Source organism: Ursus americanus, chromosome 12 (assembly GCF_024610735.1).
Source record: "Ursus americanus isolate L20-20 chromosome 12, mUrsAme1.1.p, whole genome shotgun sequence".
Classification (NCBI taxonomy): Eukaryota; Metazoa; Chordata; class Mammalia; order Carnivora; family Ursidae; genus Ursus; species Ursus americanus.
In genome coordinates, this window is record NC_142138.1 from 8,016,499 (window position 1) to 8,042,403 (window position 25,905).

General features: G+C 46.1%; 1 protein-coding gene across 1 annotated transcript in view; it reads left to right on the forward strand.

Annotated features, from left to right (window-relative positions):
- The window catches only part of ELAVL4 (ELAV like RNA binding protein 4), an 84,039-nt gene that overhangs the window by 53,432 nt on the left and 4,702 nt on the right, over nt 1–25,905 (forward strand). Inside the window, exons 3-5 of the mRNA XM_087865863.1 lie at nt 7,662–7,765; nt 23,252–23,405; nt 25,083–25,308. Coding sequence (XP_087721989.1) covers nt 7,662–7,765; nt 23,252–23,405; nt 25,083–25,308 — 484 coding nt within the window. The remainder of the gene's footprint in view (nt 1–7,661; nt 7,766–23,251; nt 23,406–25,082; nt 25,309–25,905) is intronic.

Below are 25,905 nucleotides of genomic sequence, written 5' to 3' on the forward strand. Positions count from 1 at the left end.
AGCCTTACTTGACCCTCTATTAAAAAATTACAACCCCATCCCCTCCACTGTCTTCCCCCTTCTGTGCTTTATTTCCTCCCAAGAACTCACCATCATCTGACAAACTTTATATTTTATTTATGTTTCTTGTCTTGCTCCATCGCCCCCAATCAGAATATAGATTCAGTGATGGCAGAAACCACGTATTTTTGTTCCGAGCTATAATCTCTGTAAATGGAACTATGTCTGGCACATACTAGGTGCTCAGTAACTATCTGTGGGGTAAATTTATGCAGTGGTTGGATTCAGCCCTCAGGTTGGAAGCTCACCCCTTGATGGGAAACCCCTATCAAAATTCTGTTTCTTCAAAACTAAACTCATATGCCCCCACCTCCAGGAAGCCTTCTGTACTCTGCTCAGTCAGAATCAGTCTCCATCTCCTCTCTGTTCCTGTATATAGTTTTGTTGCTGTTGTTCCTGTATATAGTTTTAAAAGAAGTATCTCTGATATATTTATGTTTTTGCTGAACTAAAATTAATTCTTATATCCATCTTTCCCTTCTACATATTAAGTTCTCTGAAGTCAGGGACAATTTCTTGGTCATTTTGGGGCCCACTCATAGTATCCAGAATGTTGTAGGTGCCTGCTAAATATGGACTTTGTGCGCCTGTTGCATATCATGTGCTCTGATGTAAAAGTAAAGCATCAGAAACATTCTCTGCCTTAAGAAGATTGGGGCCTCACCGAGGAGACAGCATTCTCGTAGACAATAGTAGAAGGCAGTATTCAATGGGGTGTGGGAGAAAAACGGCAAAGAACCAACGTCTACTGAGCATCTGTTATATGCCAGGCATTTTGCATGCATTATCACTTTTAATCTTCCTAATAACTCCATGAGAAAGTAATATTAAGTTCATTTTACAGATGAGATTACTGCAGCAGAAAGGGACGAGTAGGAATGCAGAATTGGGGGAAGAAAAGAAATAGTGTACACAAAGAAATTCTGAAAATTTTTCTATCGGAGTTTCCCTTCCCTGTTACTCTGGATTAGGATGTGTAGCTTTTTCAGAAACCAAGGTGTAGGGAGGTTCATTTAAGTTAGTTGGCTAAGGCCACGCAGCAATAAGCTGAAGCTGCATTTCTTACATCGTTACGTTTCTGTATCCACTCCCCAGATGATGCCTACGGTGCTGGTAGAGGGATCACACTTAGAGTACCAAGACTTTAAACCATACTTAGTTTGAGGCAATTGTGTGAACTACCAAAAGAAAACGAATTCTCTGACGAGTTGTCTCTGCTAACCCTGAGCTTGCGGAAGAAAAGCCAGGACTCAGATTGCCCAACACTGTGTAAAACCCACACAGGTGGGATGGGTGGGAAAAGAGCCATGGAGGCTCGAGCATCTCAAAGCACACGCAGTCAGTGTTAAGAAGGGGACGAGACCCCAGCGGAGGGTGTTGCATCCCCCTGAGTGCTTACCTGATGCTGGGCACTGCTGTGCCTGTTCACAGAGGCCAGACCCTGTGGGGAGAAAAGCGTGAGCTGAGAAGTCACACAGACCTGGGCTTATTCAAATCCAGCCATGGACCCTACTTGCTGGTTGCCTTTGGGCAGGTTACTTCACATGTCTTAGCCCATTTTTCTTATCTGCCCGATGGGCCCCATGGTACCCATTTCACACAGGATTCAATTAGGAAACATTAGTAAGCCACTTAGCACAGTGCCTGGCACAAGGTGGACCCTGAATAAATGATCGCTGCTGTCGGTCTATGTGTTAACATAGTTAGCCCTCATAGTGACGCTCGATTGTGAGGATAAGGGATTATCCCTGTGTTTCCAGATCAAGGAACACGCTGATAGAGCTTAAGTGACTTAACCAAAGACATACAGCAAGTATAGTTTTCACACACACACACACACACACACACACACACACACACACACACACACAATGTGTGTGTGTGTGTAGTAACAGCTGCAGGTCTCTCTGACCCTCTTTAGAGTGTGTCCTGGTAGATTTTGCGGCATCTGACAACAGGGAAAGGCATCTCAGGACTGGCAGGGAGGGAGTCCTGAGATTTAGAGTTGGCTGCAGTTAACCCAGCATGCGGATTACCACCGTGCAGGCGATCTTAAGGTGACTGGGGATTTTATCGTGTGCTTTGAGAACAGAATTTCAGCCTGAGCTAGGGGTTCTAACATTCACAAAAATTCCTTACTCAACTCAGAAGTTTTTATCAACAGCAGCTACCCATCTGGCTGCCCCCTTGGGGGCTTTGCAGATGAGGGGAGTAGCTGTTAGGTTTCTGGAGAATGACGAGTTTTGAAGAAAGAGCAAAGTATGCAGGCTGGCAGTGCAGAAATGCTGAGGTCCCTTGCAGCCAGCCCTGCAAAGGGATGGCTTCTCTGTTGCTGCCATCAACCATGAGGATATCATATCACATTTGGGGTCCTGCTGTCATAACCCCCAGGACCCCGAAGGCAAGGGAAAACAACGTCTATCCAGAATGACTGGGGAAAACGAGGGGTTATAATCAGCTATGATGGTGATTCCTAGAATTTGAATACAATAAAAATGCTTAGCACAAATTATTGAAGACAATTGAATTTTTCTTAGATGATTCAAAAAGCCTCAGAGGTATTTCAGGAATCGTTGTCAGTGACATTTTAGTTCAAATGGAGTAACTGTGTGTATGGCAAAGGGTACTGGATTTGGAGTCAAAAGATCTAAACCAGGGGTTGGCAAACTATGGCCCAAAGAGCAAGTTGGGCCCACTGCCTGTTTTTCGAAATGTGTTTTATCGGAACACATATTGTCTATGGCTGCTTTCCTGCTGTAATGGCCAAGTTGTCATGACAGAGACCAGAGGATCTGCCAACCCTAAACTACTTACTGTCTCACCCTGTACGTAAAAAAGTTGGCCAACCCCTGATCTAGACTGAGATCCAGCTCTGTAATGTAGGGCAAATCACTATTTTCTCTGATCTTCAGTTTCCGTATCTATAAAATGATGATTTTCTCTCCCACGGGGTTGCTGTGAGAGGCAGATGCAACAGAACGGGTGGCAAAGCGCTTTGGAAACTCCGAGGGTGGGCAGCACCTCATCTGTGCCGGAGGAGAGCCACCCAGACATTCTTGGTGTTTTCTTTCCCAATCCTTGGTGTCGGCTCGTCATGCTCTCCCTTTCTCACAAATGCAAAAAGAACTCCCCAGGTCCCCCTCCTTTCCCCCAAACATAAAGCATTCTTCCAGAAGTGGAGGGTTGGTACAGACAGGTGTATCCACTCTGTCATCTGTTTGTTGGGCACCTACTACGCTCAAGGAAGCAAAGTTTTAGAAGATAGTTCTTGTGAGGAGAAGTGTTTGGTTTCCAGGGAGAGAAGTTGGTATACAAATTCTTGCAGCAGAATGGAGATGTTGCCGTGTCAGAGTAGGAGGACACATCATGTGTTGGTGTGTGCACGTGTGCATGTGTGCACTTTACAAAAACAGAGATATTCAGGTTCAGATTTAAGAAAAGCTTGTTAAACACATGGATCCCTTTAATCCAAAATACACTGAAGTGCTTTAAAATGTAGCCATTGTGTATAACTGTTTCCCCTTAGAAACTACATTCTAATTTTAAGTTTCCATCTCAACCTGCCAAGAATGCATTTCCTGCTCATGCATGGTCACTGGGGATCCCTCATCCGTGCTTGCAGGACGGGGGTATTAAGGAGAGGTCACGTGTGAGGGTTGTGGATCACCTGAGTATCAGGGAGCCAGGTACTCACAATAGTTTCTAAATTTTGGAGACAATCTTCATGTCATAATATCATCTTTTCTGTATTGATTTTATTTTTTATTGGTGATTCAATAATCATAACCTCATGGTTTGTTTTATTTGACCAACTTGCTATCAAAATAAACTCAGAAGTTGAGAACAAAAATAAAGTTATAAAAATTTTCTGTTCTGAAAATACTGTCGCTATACCTATATGGTCAAATCTTGCTACTGCTGGTAAAGGAAGATGTAGTTATTTGGGGAAAAAGGAATAATAAGAGGACCTTATCTATTTCTGGGATGCAGATATGCACACGCTTCACTCTAGGCTCCAGACTGCGTCCCCTGGGGCCTTCCCAGCATGGTGGCTCTCTTGGTCCCCATGGAAATAGTGTTGGTATTTTTTGTGAATGTATTTCATCTGTATTTTTCTATGTGCCTTTAAATATAGAACTGCAAACCCAAAACTCACCACCAATGTATGCCCACCATACAGACAAGTTAAAACACAGAATTCTTTTTCATTTTACTCTCCCCCGCTACTAATAATTCTTGAAAGAAATGAAGCTTGAGGGGCACCTGGGTGGCACAGCGGTTAAGCGTCTGCCTTCTGCTCAGGGCATGATCCCGGCGTTATGGGATCGAGCCCCGCATCAGGCTCTTCCGCTATGAGCCTGCTTCTTCCTCTCCCACTCCCCCTGCTTGTGTTCCCTCTCTTGCTGGCTGTCTCTATCTCTGTCGAATGAATAAATAAAATCTTAAAAAAAAAAAAAAGAAATGAAGCTTGGGTTTTTATATTTTCTACCTCGGGATTTAATCCTCTCTAGAGTGTTTTAAAAGAGATTGCTTAGTTCCATCGAGTATTTTTTATTAGACTTAGCTGGACTCCTCCTATGTTGGCAAGAAGCACGTGAGGAAGCTGTTCTCAAACTAGGCTAACCACAAGTAGTTCATTGTGCTGCAGGTTATCTCATGTGTCTCCGTTCACAGGCAGTGCTTTCCACCTCTGTCCCACTCTTGCTCAGTGCAGTGTTCTGTTTCAGAGTTTGCACCTCATTATTTCATATCAAGGAGAATCTCCAGTCTTTCCCCCCTCCTCCTTTCTGGAACGATGTTCATCTGGTTTTTAGTTTTTCTCAAAAGCACCGCCATTCCTGATGTTAAGTACAGTCTCTCTCTAAATCTGGAGCAGGTGATGATAGCACAGTTGTGCTAATTACGTTCAACCCGAGGTGATGGTGGGTTTGGGACTGATACAGGCAGGTGAGTAGATACGACACAGCTGGTTGCTGGGAGGAGTCCTTTCTTTTGGGGCGCCTGGGTGGCTCAGTCGGTTGAGTGTCTGACTCTTGGTTTCAGCTCAGGTCATGATCTCATGGGTCCTGGGATCAAGACCCCACCCCCCAAATTGGGCTCCACGCTCAGTGGGGAGTCTTCCTGAATATTTTGTCCCTCTACCCCTCTCCCCACTCCCTCTTTCTGTAAAATAAATAAATAAATCTTTAAAAAAAAAAAAAAAGAGTCTTTTCATCCACTTGACCTTCAGAACCTTCCTAGGACCTGAAGCAAAGGTCTAAAACAAAGATAAAATATAGAATGTAAAAATCATAGCCACTTTATTTATTTTAGATTTCCAGAAATACATGAATAATTAGAAAGAAAGATATAGTATATCAGGGAACGTGCAGCACTGGTCGGCATGATAAATTCTTCCACATACATTCCTTCAGTACGATGAATCATGAACCATTTGGGTTTAGGTTCAATGTTTGCAGTTCAGTGGTGAGTCTTTTGTCTCTATTTTTTCATATTTCATTTTAATTTTATACAAATTGAATTTAGCTAGATAGATTGACTGTCTGACTTGTTTCCTAGAACTCATAACTAAGGTTTATCATTGAGATTATTGCTTTAAAGATGCCCTTTAAGGCATCTCAACTTGATGTATGACTGTTTAAAATGAATAATTGTAAGAATATTTTAGTATTGCAATTTTTAAGGCTTCTCTTATTTACAAGGAAGATAGAACTGGTAAATTTGAATGATGAAAATGGATTTAATTAGGTGAATTTAGTTAGGCTTGATGAGGTGGAGCCAAATTTAGGATAAATGATATTTTTAAACTAATCTCTCTTATATTTTTGGATTTGCAAAAGTTTCTCAGAACATGTGGCAGGGTCTTGTAATTCACACACACCTCTCTCTCTCTCTCTCTCTCTCACACACACTTTTACTCTCCTGCACACGCGTGCGTGCACGCGCGCGCACACACACACACACACACACATGCACGCATGTGCGCGCAGAGGGGTCCAGCGGCTAGAGTGTGTTAAATATTCTGTCCTCTTTCTTCAGTTACTAATTCTGCCTAAAAAGGGTATATCTGGCAAAGTTTGCTCCTGTCTTTCCTGTTCTAACCCTGTTAGTCCAAAACACAAAGAAATATTCTAATGGAAAGTATTGTCATTTGGGGTTTTCCATTTTGGGGACTAAAATGGGCACTTAGCCATTCCTCGTAATTCTCTTTGCTTGCGTCCTATAAAGGATAACAAAGTCACCCATTTTCTAATCCAGAACCCAACTTGTTTTCCCAGGTTCCCTCCTACAACCAACACAAACACAGACATTTACCAGCAAAACAGAAGCTGTTGGAAAGATTTTTTGGCTGCTGAAATGGGCTCCTGTCACCAGGACATGGCAGGCTTTTTGCTGTATTGTCTCCCAGCCCTGGCTCGGGTACTCCAAAAGGAGCTTTATGTAATCAGTCTTCCCTGACATGTGACGTCCCGTCATTTTCCTCCCCTTCGGCTCTGCTGCCGCCCACAAATCAATAACATAGCCTGGGAAGTTCAAGCTGGTTTTGCAGCCACCCTAAGCTCTGTGTTTCTTAAAGGGTATGTCAGAAAATGTAAAGTTTCCTAATGATATTTCTGGCTGATGACACATGGCAGAGCTGATGGACTATTTATAATCAGTGGCACGATCGCAAGCACATTATTTTTATTTCACTTAGGGGGGAGCCCTGTCACTTGCTACCTCTCTTTGCAGACGAGTTGATGCCATCTCCACCTAAAGGAGCTAAACCCTCTTGGCAGAATGCATTTGCACTCTCCCCTTTGTGTTAGGAGCTCCCCAGTTCTTTCCAATAGAACCCTCCCTTTTTTTTTTTTAATTGTTCTTGGGCTGGGGGGATGATGAGGGTAACCAGTGATTTGTAGCAACTGCTTAAATTCTGGCCATGCCTTCACTATAAATGTCTCAGTCTTTGCTGCTCAGATCCTGCTACATTCCTCCGCGTGTGGGCGTGGCTGGCATGACGGAGGCAGCAGACACAGCTACTGCATTCCGCGCTCGCCCCAGTTTTACAGGACTGAGCGCAGCAGAGCTGTCCTTCGTTGAGCAGCTACTATATTCTAGGCAACGTACTTGGTAGGCATTTCCCACACGGTATCTCTTTAACGCTTTCAAACCTGTCTGTGGCAAGTGCTATTATCGCCAGAGAAGACATGTGGGGGAAAAAACAGGACATTAAATGACTTCTCTCCACAGTCACACAGCTGATAGGAAAAACCTCATGACTCCAGTTCAAATCTAACAAACCACATGTGCTCTCTTTCCACTACCTTCTCACTTCTTTCCGATTAAGTGGACACTTGTGTATGGATGTCTATGGGCAGGAACACTTACCCATGCCCAGCTTGGGCAGCTCCTGTGAGTTCATAGGCTGACCAGAGTGAGAGATGGAAGAACTGGAAACTTTCCCACCTGGGGTAAACCCTGGTGTAAAAGGAACCATATACTAGAGGAGGGTTTTGACTCACTGCAATGGGAGGCGTTATTGCCGTAAAGATACTGAGCCCTCTTTCTCTCTCTCTTTCTCTCTTCCTCTCTCTCTCTTTTTTAAAATGTTTCCACAGGACAGAGTTTAGGGTATGGATTCGTTAACTATATTGACCCAAAGGATGCAGAGAAAGCCATCAACACTTTAAATGGACTCAGACTCCAGACCAAAACCATAAAGGTAAGAAGTGATATGCTGGCTCCTGACTGGGAAGCACTGGTTAAATTTCATCCCTTTGAGCTAATAAATGCAGGCTATCAGGGAGCTGGAAGTGGTGCTTTTTATTTATGCAAAGAACATGTATCATCCACTGTACTAAGTGGGGGGGCGCAGATCATCACAAAGAATGAGATGCAGGCTGAGTAGAGGGAAGATGCCCTGAGTAGAGGGCAGATGGGGTGTCAGGGCCCCCAAGAAAGCCTGTGAGCCCAAGTCTACAAAGATGGCCAGAACTGAGCCATGGGAAGAAGCTGAGGCAGGGAAGCTGTTCCAGACAGAGGGAACAGCACATGGGAAGCTGTGAAAACGAATGAAAACATTATGAGTGGAGAACAGCATATAAAATAACATGGCCCAAGTTTGGATGGGAGGTGGCAGGGGCCTGGTGTGCCAGGCTGAACGGTTTGGGTTTACCTAAGGGTGGACAGTTCTCATAACTGAGACTAGAAAAGAAAAAATCCGTTATAAATAAACTCTAGTGTAATAGGGACGGGTACTATAAAATTGTTAGAAACATAGTAAAGGAATAACAGAAGAAGCAGCATTCGAGCAATTGGAAAATAATCAGAGCTGTAGGTAATATCTCAAGTGGGATTGTTTTAAGTCGAAAAAGAGAAACAGTTACCCAGAGCCTGTTCCTACAGACAGAGGTTTCTGTTACTGGGTTGTCACCCTCTCGGTCAGACTTCACCTTGTGGGGATCCTTCAGGAAGTGGTGCCATTTGCTTTGTGGGCCTCTTCCCACAGCCAGTGGTCTCCTGGATGGAGCCTTCTCCTCCTCAGCCTCCCTTCCCCTTCTTCCCCCACCTCCAGGCAGTGTCCTGCTTGGTGGCAGCTGCCAGCCCATTAATGAGTCCCATCCTTCATAGCCTATTAGACCACAGGGAGGTGTCTCCTGGGTGCTCTTATCCTCACGACAGCAGGTCTGACGCAAAGTAGGACAAAAGAGAAACCTCTCCCAGAATGGAAATCTATAGATGGCACCAGCTCTCAGCGTATGAAAACACAAAAGCAGAACTTTTTGGTTCAACAGAGCTTCTTCTCCAACATCCAGACCGACAGAGGAGACTATTGGTATATGATCTCAGCTAGGAGGTAATCAAAACAAATCCAAAACAAAAAAAAAAAACCTTTTTTTGGACTATATTACATGATTGTCTTCCTTCCTTCCTTCCTTCATTTGAAGCAGCTTTACTTTTGCAATTGCATTTAGTTTTATTTCTAAAGACAATTGCCTTCCTGATCTCATACCATATATGGTGCACACAGACCCCAAAATGGGCCTGACTCAGGCTGCCTCCATCTCATCTTACAGTCAATCCCTATGAGTTATCTAACGGAGAAATAATTAAGAGTTGTTTAATTACGGGGTAGTCCTCTGAGAGGCAGGAGGATTAATTTCTTTCAAAAGAAAAACATACCTATTTTTATGCTTTAAGTGAAGATGGGAGGCTCGCACCCCTGTTTGTTGAGGCCATACCAGGTTGAGGCTGTATTTGTGGGTTTGATTGGTTTTTCTGTGCTATCCAGTTCAGCATTAGAATGTCAGACCCTTACTCTTCCCTTGATGGACACCCTGACCTTGAACTGAGAAAGTACTTTTCTTTCTGCTACAGTTTTCTTGAAACCCAAACCTTCCCAAGAGTTTAGAATCAAATCATCAGCCATCCATTCTGCCTTTAAAAATATATCTATTCCATTGAGTTGTTGGGCTTCCTGAAAGACTGCTTGGACCCGGCTTTTCTGATCTCAGAATGCAGCCCCTGATGCATCACGCCATCGGAAACAGTGCTTTGTCTAGGTGGGTCTTACAGACGAGGAACATTGATTATTTTCGTTCTGTGAGGAGACAGTCTGCCCCACCCCCTCACCACCCTGGGCTCACCCTGCATCAAAACACTGCCAACACATTTGCACCCAGCAGTAACGTGGGCTTCCCAGGCACTGTAGGATTCAAAATGCATGATGCCATGGCTGAATCAATAATTTCCATTCTCTACTACGAATGAAAATTTAATGTGCAAATCTAGGGATTTCAGCCCTTTCATTAAAGCAGTTTATTTGCCATACTAAAAATTAAGTTTGAGTGATAGGTTCCTTTATTAACTTTTCTTCCCTTTCCTAAAGGGACACAATGTTTAAGGTAAAAATCATATTAAAGGGGAGGGGAAAAAAAGCAAACCCTTTTCATGTGCTGTTAATGGTCTCATCATTTATTAATTTTTTAAAATTGCTTTTCTGCCTTTCAGGCCACTGTTTACTTCTGCTTCCGTTTGCTTTGATAAGTGACACGAGATTTATCTCTTTGCTCTGCCTCCCATGAAGGAATAGATAACTTGCCTATATGGAAAACATAAGTATCCTCCTGGAAGCATGCTTTACAGAGATCTCCCCAGACCATCTAGCACATGTTTGCAAGATGTGGTCAAGTTTGTCCCTCCTTTTCACGTTTCGGGTGCATTTCTGGACTGCTTCATGCAAAACACCCTACTTTAAATGTAATGCACCACACGGATGCAGGCAAGCCAAGACTTCATTCCTAAGTTGTTTTTTTTTTTCTGCAATTCCCAAGTTTTGACAATTAATGATTAACAGCTAGATTCCAGGATAGTTCTGGAAAGCTCCGAGGGAGTGGTGGAGACTATAGTGAGGTGGGGAGCAATTTAAAAAGGCAGCTACTCTTCAGCTACTGCTGATTATTTAAGACCGGATTATTACCGATCTTCCAATTATTCAATAAAAGCCAAAATCTAGATTTTTTTTATGCCATATCTCTCAATTTTTAAAGGTTGGAAACCAACTTAAAAATTTTAAAGCATAGGTGGTCAGGCCAAACAAAATTTAGTAGTTGACCATGTGGACAAGCAGTTTGTAGGCTTTGCAGTCAAATTTGAATACACAAACACTGTTCTGCCTATTGGAAGTGAATGATTTGTTACTGGGCTACTAGGGGAAGGTGCCCACAAATGATGGTTCCCTGTTAACAAATTTTCATTGCCCCTTTAGTAAGGGGGATGTAATGTGACTGTGTGCCAATACCGAGGACACGTGGAGGGCAAGGCCAGGCCTCTGTCCTCAAGGAGAATACAATCTTGGCACAGACACAGCATCAAAGCAGAGAAAGAGCGTGATTTGTTAATTAAGCCCCTACGAGTAGTATGGATGACTGCAGAGAATGTGCCTATCTGGAAAAAAGCAAGCGTATTCTTTGGAAGCATGCGTTACAGTGATCTCCTAGGAACATCTGGTACATGTTTGCAGACGTGTGACTACAGAGGGATTATTCTTTGGATTATAACTTATTTAGTGGGAGAAAGTGGCCAGGCTCAAAGATGAATTGACTTGTCCAAAGGCCATAAGAAGAGCTGATTAATGCGTGCACGTGAGCTGGAAAGGAAATAATAATCATTACTTATTATAATTATACTTATAATGAATAATAGTAATGCTACCTTTTATTGAATATTTACTCTCTAACCCCTTTACATGCTTGATAGGATTTAATCCTTGAAACATCTCTAGGGCTGGGTGCTTTACATACATTAACTCTACTTCTTAAGATAGCCGGTAAGAAGGTTCTATTCACTCCTTTATACAGTTGAGGAAAGTAAGGCCCAAAGAGGTTAGGAGACTTACCCAGGATCACATACTTGGTAAGTGAGATTTGGAGTCAGGAAGTGTGTCTCAAAAATAACTCTGGCAGTGGGTCGTAAGTGGTGGAAGGTCACACTGTGTGTTTGCTCAGCAGCACATGCGTTCTGTGAGATTGTGTGGGTGTGTATTGGCTACACAAACACAGAGGTTACACTCCTCCCCGGCATGGGAAGGAGATATAAGAAGCAAACAAATTGTGTGGTCCCCCCAGGTTCTTCAGTAAACAGACCTGTGGTTTGGGGCTTCTGCCATCAACCTGGGGATAGACCTGACTTCAGGTTGTTTCTTCTTGCACCCCTGCTTTCCAGGCTGTGTGCCAGGTTCTGGGATTTAGGTGACCCAGGGATGGCAGTGCCCTGGGGAGTGTCCCATCCATGTGTGTCAGAGAGGCATGGGGCATGGACCGTTGGTTTACATGTCAAGCCTTCCAGACCAGCCTGGTGCTCCACTTGGGAAACTGGGTCTTTGTTCTCAGGATTTCAACTCTGAACCCAGTGGAGAAGATTTGCCCTGTTTAGGGCTTTGGGGTGCTATTTGTTTAGCTTTTTTCCTCACTAACAGAGATTACTTTAGACTCTGGGAAACACTGGGTGAAATGGCTGTGGGTTCTGGAAAATGATTCCCGGTAGTCCTTGACCCCACACCGGATGCCTGCCCCAGTCCTGGGCTCTCTCCTCTCTCCATGTGTTCTAAAACAGCAGCTTCTGAGTTCACACTGTAATTTCAGCCTCTTAATGGGAAGCACTCCACTGAATCCGGCTGTAGTGGTCCAGTTCTTTGTTGCACTGATTAGTAACAAAGAAAATTAGATGGTCTGTAGTACCTTCAAAAGGGATATCGTCACAAAAAGTTTAGATTGATATTCAAGTTACACTGAGAGCCTTCAGTAAAAAGTGATCCAAAGTGACGTATAGGGTTTGGAATCACTCCCAGTATACTTTTCAGAGTAGTGGGCCACCAGTTTGTATTTAACCTGAGTTCAAGGAGCAGGAGGGAAGAAGTTTTCACTGCTCTGCCTCCGGGGGGGGGGGGGGATGCAAACATGCAAAGGACCAACTCTAATGCAGTGGGATGGGGCAGTCTTGCGGCTGGCTGCGGGGGTTCCTGTTGGTTTGGGGTGGAGGAGCGGGAAGTAGGAAGCTGTGTGAGATTTGAGCAGGAGAGGGACTGGTCAAAGTAAAGTTCCAGGAAGGCTCATCTGGCAATGGTGTGTCACTTGGGGTGTTTGACGGATGAAACCAGCGGCTTGCAGGCTGGGGTGGTAGGTTTTTGTCAGCCATAGACACTGGTTTTCATCAGCTTTTTAGGACCTTTTTTACTCATTTTAAAAGCAAGGCATGCCTATTTATAAATAATTTGGAAAATACATCATCCCGTAATGAAGGCAGTATCAGCCATTCCCAACTCAATACTGTAAACAACGTTTATTTGTATTTCCTTCCTTTTGTCATTGCTTTACCGGTTTACAAATGATTTTGTGTCTTGTGTTTTTCTAATAGCATGAAGCTATTACTCAAATTATAAAAGTATGACTTTAAAGAAAACATTCCCAGAGCACAGCCCTTGTGCAAACCGAAGGTGTGAGTGATTTCAGGACTGGAGCAGGGATGAGGGGACAAGAGGCTGCCTCTGCCACACAGAGTGAACCCAGGAGGGTTGGCAGGCAGTCAGGAGAGGGGCTGTGAGAGTAGGAAGGAAGCTTTATCACAAGGCAGCCCCCCAGCTCCAGAGGGAGCAGGACTGGAGAAGGGGAAGGTGTGAGTGAGGGCTTTCCAGAAGGAAAAAACTTCCCTTCTCTGGGAAGGAGAACAAACTGAGCTCCTGTATTCCAGCATCTCTGTGCTGTGATGCTGCTTAGCCATTTCTCCAGTCTCGCTTTACTCTTTTAATAGCGCTAACGGTGCCTCCAGGGGATCTCTCCACACTGGAGTTTTGCAGGGTCCAGTCTGCCCCTCCCACCTCTTCCTCTTGCCAAGGGTCATCAGGGCGCTGCGCCTCCCTCCCTCGCCCCGCCATCCACCTGCCTTGCTAAAGGCCTTCGTTCCGCTGAAGCATCTTTTCTTTGCACTCACATAAGCAATTATTTCTCCTATCACTGCTCTTAATGCTTTCCGGAAAGTTAGCAGATCATTTTTTGCTGACAGGTATCACCCCACCCAGAAATGATAGACTGCCTCCCTCAGTCTTATTAATAATAAAAAGGCTTTTTTCTATCCTCCCCCATGACAGCTATAGTCAGAGCAGTGTGGGAGCCCTTCCCTGCCAAGGTCAGCAGGGAAGGCTGGATCACTGAATCCCCAAGGAGCCAAGAGCAGGCACACAGCCATAGCAGTAGAAACTGGAGACCCATTTACCCCCGTTGTACCGGGCTGCTCTTTCTCTCCTGTGAGAGCTTCCGTTTGGCTGCTCTGCTTCCCAGTGCCCTGCTAACTTCCTTTGAGTGCATAATTTCAGATTCAGGTGTAGGAGTTTGAGAGATAGACCTAGAACATCCCTACTCTCTCTGCCCAGTGAGGTTGTTATGATTCCAGTATCTTAAAGGTCATCCACAGTGTCCTGGGTCTGGATTACAAAAGAGAATCAGACAGGTACAGGTTGAGAGGACACGTAGGTTTTCAGAAGTGTGTGGAATGGGGCTTGGGGGCTTTAGTTGTCTACAAGTGCGAAAGAATCCAACAGTGGGATGTGAGCAAGCTCACCTTGGCTGTGTTAGGGGAATTGTGAATTCCAGCTCACAGGGATCCACTCTGGTCAGCCTGTCCTTGGTGTCTGTGTCCCACTCTCAGCCCCACGTTTTAAAGAGACATTCTAAGGGTTGTCCAGAGGCAAACGGGGAGGACGGCAAGGATGGTGCTGCACTCATGGATTCATCCGCAGTGGTTGCTTTTCTGTTCTCTACGGGGAAAGAAGTCAGCGGTGACTCTGAAGCTCAGTCCTGTGTTTCAAGAATCCAGGAAGAGACCGGGGCAGCTGTCAGGGTAGAACATATCCTTGGGGTGGTAGTGAGTCTCTGATTGTCGGAGACATTCGGATGGCGTCATCGGGGGTGACACAGAAGAGATTCTTACACCACACTGGAGTCTGACCTGAACATCCCTTGAGCTCTGAGATTCTGTATTTTTGTGTGGTTTCTGGGCATCAGACTGTTCTGTCCAGTGTAGCACTAGCTACATATGGCTTTTTACATTTGAATTTAAATTAATTAAAATGAAGTAAGATAAAAAGTTCAGTTCTTCAGTCATGCTAGGTACATTTGAAGTGCTCAGTAGCCACATGTAGCTAGTGGCCACCATCGAACAGCACCAATCTAGAACATTTTCATGATCCCAGAAAGTTCTGTTGGACAGTGCTGGCCTAAAACATCAGTGGCTGTGGGGAATAAAGAATGCCTTCTCCGTGGCTATCATGAAGCCCCAGGGCAAATCAGCTGGTCTGTCCAAGATCATAGAGCCAGTCCCACTTCCCTTCCACTTTGTTGTCCATTCAAAAGAGCTCTGAGTTACGATGAAGAGTCAGTCAAGTCCCAGCTCTGTCAGAAACCAGGATGACCTTGGGCAACTTACTTAACTTCTCTGGGTGCATTTCTTCATCTGCAAAATGGTATCTTCCAGCTCTAACAGTCTAATAAAATATGATAGCGTGATCTTTTCAGCTTGGTAGCTTTCCAGGGAAAGTAGCCATTTGTGCCAAGCACGCAGCTTTTATTTCACTGTCCACGTTAGCCTGATATAGTGGAAAGATCCCACAACTTGGAGTCATATCCAGCTTTGTCTTAGTTTGGCTATGTGACCTTGGACAAGTACTTGATCTCCCTGAGCCAGAGTTTGTCATCCAGAAAATGGAACGAATAACATCTCCCTTCTGGGTCATCATAGTTCATAGAGCGTTGCTCAAGTAAGGCTCCCCAGAATGAAGAAAAAAGTGAATAGGGTACCCCGAGGTGAAAATTACGTGAAAGGGGAAGACTTTTTCCCATCTGCATGTTTCAGAGATGTACATGCTTCAAAGATGCACTGAAAAAGTAAAGAGTCTTGAGTCTTATTAAACCTCAAGCAGTATATATAGAGGCTTTGTATAGTGGGAAGTATAATGGGGCTCCCAGGTGGCTGCAGTCACCTTACCAGTCTACCGTAAAGCAGGAATCAGGGGGTGTAGTTTAGTGAGAAGACTGAGTCTGAGACCAGCTCTTCCACCAACCAGGCCATGAAACCTTCAGCACATCTCTACCTTCTGGGGACCACTAGACAGATGCAGAGATCCTTGTGCTAAGTAAGGCCCGTTGGTAATTTAATGGACTTTGTTGAAGTTGTAAACATATGAATAGATCACCACACCCATTTTTTTTTTTAAGAAGTATTTATCCAGCCTACTTTATGCCAGATACTCTCGTGATATTCTTGGATACTCTTCAACTCCATGATGGAGGCATTGTGATAGCTGTTGCCATGGAAATGTGTATCATCTATAGAGTTCAAGGACACAGCAGTAATTCGTGCCTGGGCCTCCTGGAGGAGGCAGCATTCAGGCCCGGTCTGTAGGGATGGGCAGGGGTTCATTTTGACATGATGATGAACAAATAGCAAGAACAAAGACAAAAGTAGAAACGTTAAGTGCATATTCAGAAAACTGACCTTTTTAAATTTGAACTGTGGCACAAGGTGCATGGAGAGTTAGCAGGCGATGAGAAGCTGGCCCAGATCCCGGAGGGCCTTGAATGCTCAAATGAGGGATTTGAACATCCATCACAAGGTGCTGGAGAACCACTGAAGGTTTTGAGCAGGGAGAAGTGGCACCAGCGGGGCTTATTAGAAACATCACCATCGGGTCTTGCCCCTGATAAAAGAATATCATGTATCAGGTGACAGGTGGGGGAAAGTAGGAGGAATGGGGCCACATAAGCAGACACCTGTTCTGCCTGTGGGCAGGCCTGCAGCCACAGGCATAGGGTAAGCCGATCCTCACAATCAAAGCTGTTGTTTCTAGGAGCCAGCTGGCTTCTTTCTTCTCTCCCTGCTCCTGGAGGTGGGATCAGAGGTACCTGCAAGGGTTTGCTCCTCGAAGGCCCTGGCAGCGCCAGAGTCTGTTCTCTGCTGCCATTCTCCTGGGCTCTTTGGAATGAATATCCCCCCTGGGATCTGTATGCTCTGGGGAGATTGTGCTCACTCAGAGAGTAGGGTGTTACAACAGATTGGGGAAAATCTGCAGCCTGATCTTCTGCAATGATAGGTCTCTATGTGTGTCTCCTCTGCTAGACTAATCGTTCTACATGTCTGGGACTGTTGAATTCATCTCTGTACCCCCAGCATCTCACATAAGGCCATAGCAGTTATATCAAAGCGGCTATTTATTGAGCACTCCCTGTGTGCCAGGCATAGTGCATAGAAACCTTTTTTTAAGATTTACTTATTTGTTTGAGAGAGAGACATAGAGAGATAGTAGGGTGAGGGGCAGGGGAAGAAGGGGAGAATCTCAAGCAGACTCCCTTCTCAGCACAGAGCTTGAACCCAGGGCTTGATCTCATGACCCTGAGATCATGACCTGAGCTGAAATTAAGAGTCAGTTGCTTAACCGACTGAGCCATCCACGCGCCCCGTGGTACCTAGAAATCTTACATGCATTAGCTTGTTTAATGCTCCAAGCGCTCTGCTAGAAAACTTCTAGACTATGTTATTCAAGCGATACAGCTCAGAAAGGTTAAGTGACTTACCCCAAGCTTACACAGCTAGTAAGTAGTCAGGATTTAAATCCATATCTTTCTAGCCCCAAAGCCCTTGCTCTTAACCTTTGTCTCTTTTCCATTCCAGAATAGATGATGTGTCAGTTAAAGTAACATAAACGAGAAATTCCTTGGAGTGGCCTGTCTCAAGATACAGTTGCCTGATGCTCTAACAAGCACCTATCAGTGAGAGAAGCCCACAAGATAAGGGGTGATGCGAACGGGAAGGGTGCTCCTAGTGTGTGGAGCTAGAATAGAAGTAGGAGAAGGATGGAAGCTGTAGAAGAGACACGTTTGAAACTCAGTAGAAGGATGAGCTTGCCAGTAATCAGCGACGGCCAGTGATGGGGCCGGTGCCTCATGGAGTAGTGAGCTTCCTGTGTAACGTGGAAGGCGGGTGGCCAACTGCTGGGGATCTAGCGCAGAACTTCTGAGGCCACTTCCAGCACCAAGTTTCTGTGAAGCAGATTTCCTGGATAGTGCTTTCTGCTGGGATCACCAGTGGCACCTGTCACCTTTACTTCCACTTACCATGAACCACGGTTGTAGAGATTAGCAGTTTGGTGAATAGAATGCCTAGCCCATGAAAACATCCAGTCAATGATAGAGATCCTTCTTGTAATTCGAAGGGGTCTAACAAGTGATGCCCTTGTTTCCCACATCCTGGCTGTAAACCAAGTGAGACATAAGACAAAAAAGAAAAGTGTATTAAATCCTAAGGTCACCTTTATTACAGATTATGTCCCGGATGGATTTCTTTTTTTTTTTTTTTTAAAGATTTTATTTATTTATTTGACAGAGATAGAGACAGCCAACGAGAGAGGGAACACAAGCAGGGGGAGTGAGAGAGGAAGAAGCAGGCTCATAGCGGAGGAGCCTGATGTGGGGCTCGATCCCATAACGCCGGGATCACGCCCTGAGCCGAAGGCAGATGCTTAACCGCTGTGCCACCCAGGCGCCCCCCGGATGGATTTCTTGAACACAATGGGCTTCCTGACACAACCCCGCACTTGGACAGACTAACAGCCCCTGTCATAGGTGCTACGGACGCCACAGGCCTCCCGATATGAGAGCAGAGCCTGCTCCCACAGTACAGAGCCTGGAACAGAGAGTGCGCTTCCAGCTGGCATCTGGCTGCCAGAAGGGAGGAAGCAGGCAGCGGCTGCCCATTGCCCTTATTGAAGCCTGTTCGGAGTGGTCCCTCCACTCTTCCCTGGAGAGGAGGAGGTGAGGGGGGACTGAGGCCTAGACTGCTACTCCGGGGGCTCCCTCCACATGGAAGCTAACACTGGGAGTGGGACACGAACCCCTTGCCAGGAGCAGCCCTCTGTACTGCACTCTTCATTTATTTGCTCACTTCCTCACTGGACTATGGGGTCCTCGAAGCAGAGGCTCCACCAGCACCCAGCACAGGGCCTGCCAGACAGGAAGTGTTCAGGAAGGGGAGGAATGAACGAACTCTCATCTTCTAATGCCAGTATTCGATTAAAGGAGCACCTTCCCAAGGCAGAGAAGGATGTATTTTCTTATCTTACCAGTCTCCCAGCACCCAAAACCAAGCCCTTATCATGCTTTCCAAGTCCTCTCCCTTTTCTGTACCAAGCACCACAGCAGGTTAGGCGGTGGGGGGCGGGGGCCGGTGAGGTGTTGCCAGAGGACACCGGAAACATTTTTCTCCAGGCTGTGCTGCTCCTCCCACCCTGCCCAGGCCGACCCCTGGCTGTGAGCGCTGTGGGGGAGGGGCAGCCCCAGCCCTACTCCCACTGCCCCGTGAGTGATGAATGCCGATGCCTGCTGTACCACCTTGGTGAGAATCACTGAGCGCAGCCTTATGAAGTCACTTTGGAAAATGGAAAGTACTCTGTGGAAACTGGGAAGTACAGTGGAATCTGTGGGAATGTGCTAGAGGAAATTCATGGCAGTGAAGTAGTAAAGGATAACCCAGACTCCACCAGGCTGATGGAGGCGGACACTGGTGCCTCTGTAGGTGCTCGCTGGTGGTATCCCTTATGTTTGCTTGTGTGGTAAAATTGAAAGGTGTGTCCCAACGGGGGCTAGAGTCCCACACCGGCCCACAAAAGCCTGTAGTACTTGTCACATAATAATATTTTCTAAATAGCTACCAAATTCTAGGAATGTGCTATACACATTAAATCTATATCTCAATTCTTTACAATAGCTCACCAAGAGAAAATTGTCTCTCTTCATACCAGTAGAGAAGCTGAGATTGATCAAAATCAAATTACTTGCCCAAGGTCACACAGCTAGTGAGTGCCAGAGCCAGCCCACAGTTGGGGCTCATACACCCCACGCTGTACTGTCAGTCTTGCAGAGGCTGAGGCTAGAGTAAGCCTGCAGGGATGGGGAGTTTGGAGAGTCTACACATCTTTCATCAAGATCATTCGTGAAGTCACCTGGCTCTGGGCCACCCTTACCTAGAGAGAGAGGAGTAGCTTCCACACTCCCGCTCTTGCTGAGCTCGAGCAAGATCGGTGCCGGCTAGAAATGCCAGTCTTGTCTTCAGAGATCCTGGATGAATGAAGTGAGTAGGATCCTGGTGGTCTGAGGCATGGGATTCTCTAGGGCTCTGCCTTCAGCATTGGAAGCCCTGGGCTCTAGGCCACTGGTTTAGTGGCTGGCTCTCTGCCGGGGCTAGAAGTGGATCATTTCTGAGAAATGTTTTAGTGTAACGATGGGCCGTACACCTCTATTCACTCGGGCTTTCATAAATGAATGAGGACACTTGAAAAGAGCATTTGGATATTAAATGTGGGGCGATCCCTTTTCTGTCATTTTTGCCCACACCCACTTCTACAGATTTCCTGGACAGGAGACTAAGAGAACAGGAGACTTAAGGTTCCAAGTCAAGGAGAAAAACTAAGCGAGAGTTAGGTTTGGTGAATGATCAAAGTGCTACTGTTCAGCTTAGGGACTTGTTATTGCTCGTGGCTGTGATCCGGGGCAGTAATTCTTCCTGGACGAGGTTTGGGGAAACGGTTTTGGTTCTGTCATTGACCTTCCGGTGCCAGCTCCTTTTCCTAGCAGGTCTGTCCCCAGCCCACACCCTCCCCCAGCTCTGGCTGCCCAGACCATCGGGTATCAAGGTTATTACTAGCCCTTGCACATTTATTGGGTGTCAAGCAGGCACTGCACTAAGCTCTTGACTTTCATCATCTTATTTGTCCTCACAGCAGAGGAGGGCTATCATTAGGCCGACCATTCCCTGACACCATCACACAGCTGTCTCACCGTCAGTCTCACCTTAGCTCTGTCTTCTTCCTGGCCCTTTTAACCCTTGACTGAAAGGGATATTAGTCTCCCCTTCTTTGTGTTCCAGTCCCAGCGATATAGCCCTAGAATAGCACACATCTTGGGGCATTGTGATAATCGGTCCATATGTGTACCATTCTTGCATTTGACTCATGTTTATTAAGTACCTCCTGTGTGTTGTCGGTTGTCCCCACTTGGACATCCTTTACAGCAAAAGACCACTCCTTGTTCTTGCTTGTTGTGCGTCCCCAGCACACAGCACTGTGCCTGGTTCATAGTAGATCCTCAGGAAATGTTTGCTAAGAGAAGGCTTCTAGGTGATGTCTAGTCATGGAACAGTCTTCTTTCAGTCCTTCAAACCCCAGACACTGGGGAATAGGAAACCGGTCCCTTAGCTCTTAGCTTAATATGGAAACACACCTATGATTCTGGGTACTGAACTCTTGGTGATCCCCCTAAGTGGAGGAATCCAAGCTGCAGTTAGCCCTGAAGAGTCATTAAGGCCGACATCATTCATTATGTTCTGCGGGTGTGTTCATTTATTCTTTCCATAGGTGTTGAGCATTCTGCAGGTATCAGACTCTGTGCTGGGAGATAGAGCCACAAAGATTAATAAGACACACACACACACACACACACACACACACACACACACACCATGACCACAAGGAGATCAGCAAACTAGATGATCAGCAGGCTAGATAGGAAGATGGTGAATCAAGGTCAGAATGGGTTAAGTACCATAGGTGAAGTTCATTGAGAGCCCTACTAGGTGGATTTTTAGGAGGGGGTAAGATCAGGGAAAGCTGCCTAGAGAAGATGGCATTGGAGCTAGACCTTAAAGGAGAATAGGATTAGGGCCTACGAAAGTAGGTGGTAAAATTTTCCCCACAAGCTAAGACATAGAATTAGGAAGCTATGTTTTGGGGCAGCACAAATGTCACTCAGATAATTAATTTGTCTAATAATTGGCAGGGGTGAGTCAGAGGTAACTCTTATTACCATGAACATATCACTACAACGTTATTTCCTTCTCCCTCCCACTCCCTTCTCTAGCCTAAAAAATAGTTCTGCTAGGTTATAACCTAAAAGACTTTGTTCCTTAAAGGATAGGGTAGGAGAGCCTTATGTGGACTGATGCTCTGTCCAGATAGTCATGTAAGACTCTCAGTCCTTCAGCTCCCACGCCGCAGGGACTGGCCATGTAAAGGTCCCTTTGCATGTCAGCCCTGTGCTGGAAAAGAGCCTACAGAGGCCACCCCTGAGTTTCTGGAAGAGGTAGATACTGCAGATAGGCCAGCACGCTCCATCAGCAGGAGGAGACCAGAGAGCCAGATTCATCACTCAAATCATTTTATCTGTTGAGTCAACATCTATTTTTCAGTGTGGAACCCATAAAGGGACTCGGCATCTCTGTCCTGGAGAGGGAAGGAGTGCCAAAAGTGAGCAGTCTGCTCAGCCTTCATTCCTCTTTGCTACATCCACCGCCAGACCCATTCTCAGATGCAAGGTCTGCTTCACTCCTCGATGTCTAGTTCTTGATTCCAAGGGTCCGGTTTAACACGTACACTTTCTTCTGTACACATACTTCTGTGTGTGTGCAGCACACACTCGCTCACCCCTGTGGTCTTAGCAGGCCTCGTAAATTGGTTATATGGATTAAATAAAACTCCCAACTGAAAAATGCCAAGGCATATAGGTCCCTTCCTGTCCAACGTTGTCAGATGTGCTCTGAAATGACTGTTTTCATCATCTATTCTGAGCCATAACCGCCCCAGAAATAGCTTTAGCAGGAAAGTGCTTTTGTTAGACTAGCTGTAAATTATATTTCAAATGTCTGATGTTGTTTTCTTAAAAAATAAATAAATAAGTAAATGAAAGTCTAAAATTAATGACTGCTGGGGTTTGCTTTGCTTATGTGTACTGCTACAGATTTGGCTGCTTGCAGATGGAATTTCAGATCTGTTTACACTTCTGTGTTAGCTTTTTGGGGGGAAAAAAAAGCAGTCGAGAGATCTGGGAGGACAAATTTACAAAGTCGAACTTATTATAACCGTCCATGAGACTTGCTTCTTTCTCCCCCTGCCCTCTCCCTCCCTCCTTTCCCCCCTGCCCTCATTTTGTTGATTGTGGTTTTCTCTGCTCCTCCTCAAAGTTAGAAGGCAACTGGTTCTGCAGATGTTACGACAAGGTCACAGATCCAGTTTCACAAGCAGATGTTCACGAAGCCCCATTTCACCAGCACTTTGTCATTCAGCGAGTGCAGACCTTGTGGGAGCAGATTGGAACGACACAAAGGATGGGACATAAAAAGCTCGCAGAAAACCTGGTCACTCTAATGTGTTGAAGACGAAGGGCTTGGGGGTGGGGAGGGTGACAAGGAGAGAAATCTGCAGAGCAGAATTTCATGGAGGTTTTTTTTTTTTTTGGTTTATCCAAAGATTATTATGTGTTGGATACAGTAAATCATCTATACACCCACATCCAGGAGGTAAATCTTCAGAACTCCATGCGTGGGTAGTTCTGCATTTAACAGCTGCCATACAGTAGCTATTTTGTTCTGCACTTAGAGACCCTTATCTGTGCATTTGTTTTAAGTTATCGTCAACTCTCCTTTTGTGCCTCTATTGCTGTTCACCTGATTCTCGTTACTGTTACAAGAGTGGCTGAGAGTCTGAACTGCTGAGTTATTTAAACTGACGCCATGAGGTAGAGTGATAGACGAGGGCTGCCATCTGAGCTGTTGACTCAGCCTCTCCTTGGAGGGTGTTGCTATAATGGATTCAGCTCCTCTTGCCTTTCCCTAGGTCTCATATGCCCGTCCGAGCTCTGCCTCAATCAGGGATGCTAACCTCTACGTTAGCGGCCTTCCCAAAACCATGACCCAGAAGGAACTGGAGCAGCTTTTCTCGCAATATGGCCGTATCATCACCTCTCGAATCCTGGTTGATCAAGTCACAGGTTAAGTGTTTCTTTGTCATTTCTTTCCTTGTGTCTCAATGCCACAGCCAGTGCCCTGTGACCCACAGGAGCAGAGAGATAATGGTTACTTAGGGTAAAGGATATGGGTCATGTGTAGACAGATTTTTGACTTAGGAGAAAGACTTCTTATCAGTCAAATGCCCGCATTTAAAATGGGCCGTCTTAGAGGTAGATCTCCATCATGGGAACTGTTCCAGCAGCAGCTAAACCACTTGGCAGGGCTATAAAGAGGATTCAGGCATCAGGTTGTGAGTGGGACTGAATGACCTTCAAAGTCTCTTTCAACCCCCAACTAAGTAACATTAGTTTTGTCTGTGAGAAGAACCTGTGTTAGAGCTCCAGCCCCAGGGAGAGCATCATGGAGCTAGAGGAAACCTCATGCTGTCTCATTTTACATACGAGAAAAGAGAGGTCCAAGGTGGGGATCTGACTTCTGCCCGGCTAGTTAGTAGCAGTGCAGGGACATGAGCCAGGGCCTGCGACTGCAGTACTTTGTCCATCATAAAGAAAGGCAACCGCCACCTCTCAGTAAGAAATGTAAGGTACCCTGGGTTGCATTTTTAATGACAAAATGTTTTCACCTGCTCCACATTTGATCCCAATTCAAAACACCCCCACCCCCGAGAGCAGTTTAGCATGTATTTATCATTCAGCTCATGCAACAAACCCTTCCTGAAGCCAGCTCTGTCCCCAGACACCGTGCAGAGGGACACTGGGGACCAGGGATGAGGAGGCGCAGGACTCCAATGTGGTGAGCACCTGCGAGGGGCTGTCCGGTGTCCCACGGGAGCTCAGCAGGAGGTGTGCTGTGCCCGGCGGGGATTGTTGTGAGGGCTCCGTCAAGGAGGTGATGTTTGAGCAGGGTTTTGGAGGATGACTTGCAGTTATCTGGCACAAAGGAGGGATAGAGAATTCTAGGTGGATATGATGTATCCTGTAGAATAGGTGGAGAGGACATATGGTAAGGCATGGAGTCGAGGAGGAGCACAGCCTGTTGAAGGGATATGTGGCAGTTCAAGGGTGGCTGGCATGAGGCTCAACAGGGGATTTGGGGTCACATCACCAGGGGCATTAAATGCCATGCTAAGAAGCCTGACTTCATCTGTATGCAACATGGAGCCATGGAAAGGGTTTTTGTTGGGGGGGGGGGGTTGTTTGTTATTCTGTGTGGAGTGGGGGGCAATGAGGAACACCCGGTACCATGCACAAGGTAAAAAATGGCAAAGTTATGAAAAATGTATTTAAAGGGTGTCATGTGGTCAGAGTTTGCTTGTCAAATAGATTACATAGTCACTAGGTGTGGAGGGTGCATTGTAGGACTAGAAACTGGACAGTGGGTGATGGGTTACAGCAACTAGAAAGAGACGAGCACTGAGCAGGTGGTGGTAGAGGCTGGAATGGATGTGAGCGGTACCTGTGTTCAGTGGGTGGGTGTCCCCTGTTCAGAGCCGTGATGGCAGAAGCACAGGCAGGTGCATTTTGATGGGTGAGACACATGTGGGGAGCCAGAGTCAGCCCACTGGTGGGGCCAGGGACCAGCCCCACCAGTGGGCTGACTCGCCACAGAATACCCCTGGGGCCCAGCCCATCTCTTCCCAGAGATGTTTACCCGTTTGGTTTGTTCACTTTTTATGAAGGCTCTTTCTCTTTCCCCAGGAGTGTCCAGAGGGGTGGGATTCATCCGGTTTGATAAGAGAATCGAGGCAGAAGAAGCCATCAAAGGGCTGAATGGCCAGAAGCCCAGCGGTGCTACGGAACCGATTACTGTGAAGTTTGCCAACAACCCCAGCCAGAAGTCCAGCCAGGCCCTGCTGTCCCAGCTCTACCAGTCCCCCAACCGGCGCTACCCTGGCCCGCTTCACCACCAGGCCCAGAGGTTCAGGTAGGCACACCCCTGGGGGAACGGGCGCTGCTACATGAGGAGAGCTGGGCGAGGGCCAGGGAAACCCACAGCCCTGAAAGATGGGGCAAGCGTAAGAACCTCCGCCCCAGGAGTCACTGTGTGAACCTCCCCACCAGGCCTCAGTTTCCACTGCTGTGACATGAAGAGGTTGGACCAGATGCTTTTCCAAGCCCCCTTTCCACTTACCGCTGTGACTGTGGTTAAACTTCAGATTTTTGGATTAAAACAAAATTCTTACATTTAACCAAACCAGAAGCTTCCATTTCAACAAGAGTTCATCACAAATAAGTGACCACATTCAACAGCTTAGACTTAAGGCTGAGGGAGGGGCTTTTAATAAAGTCGAAGAGAAGTGTAGGCCAGGAATCAGATCCTTGCCGGGGAGAGTGGTTTGGCCTGGCCTCCCCTTTCTTCTCCAGGAAACTCTGTAGGGTAGGTACTCTCTTTTGTGTTAACTTCACTCTGTTAAGTCAGCATATTCTGGGAAGGCAAGAAGGAAGATTGTTCTAAGCGTTGTTAGTGTTTCCTTCAGGCACCCAACCCTCCCAGTGCAATGGGGACTTCCCTTCTCCAGGG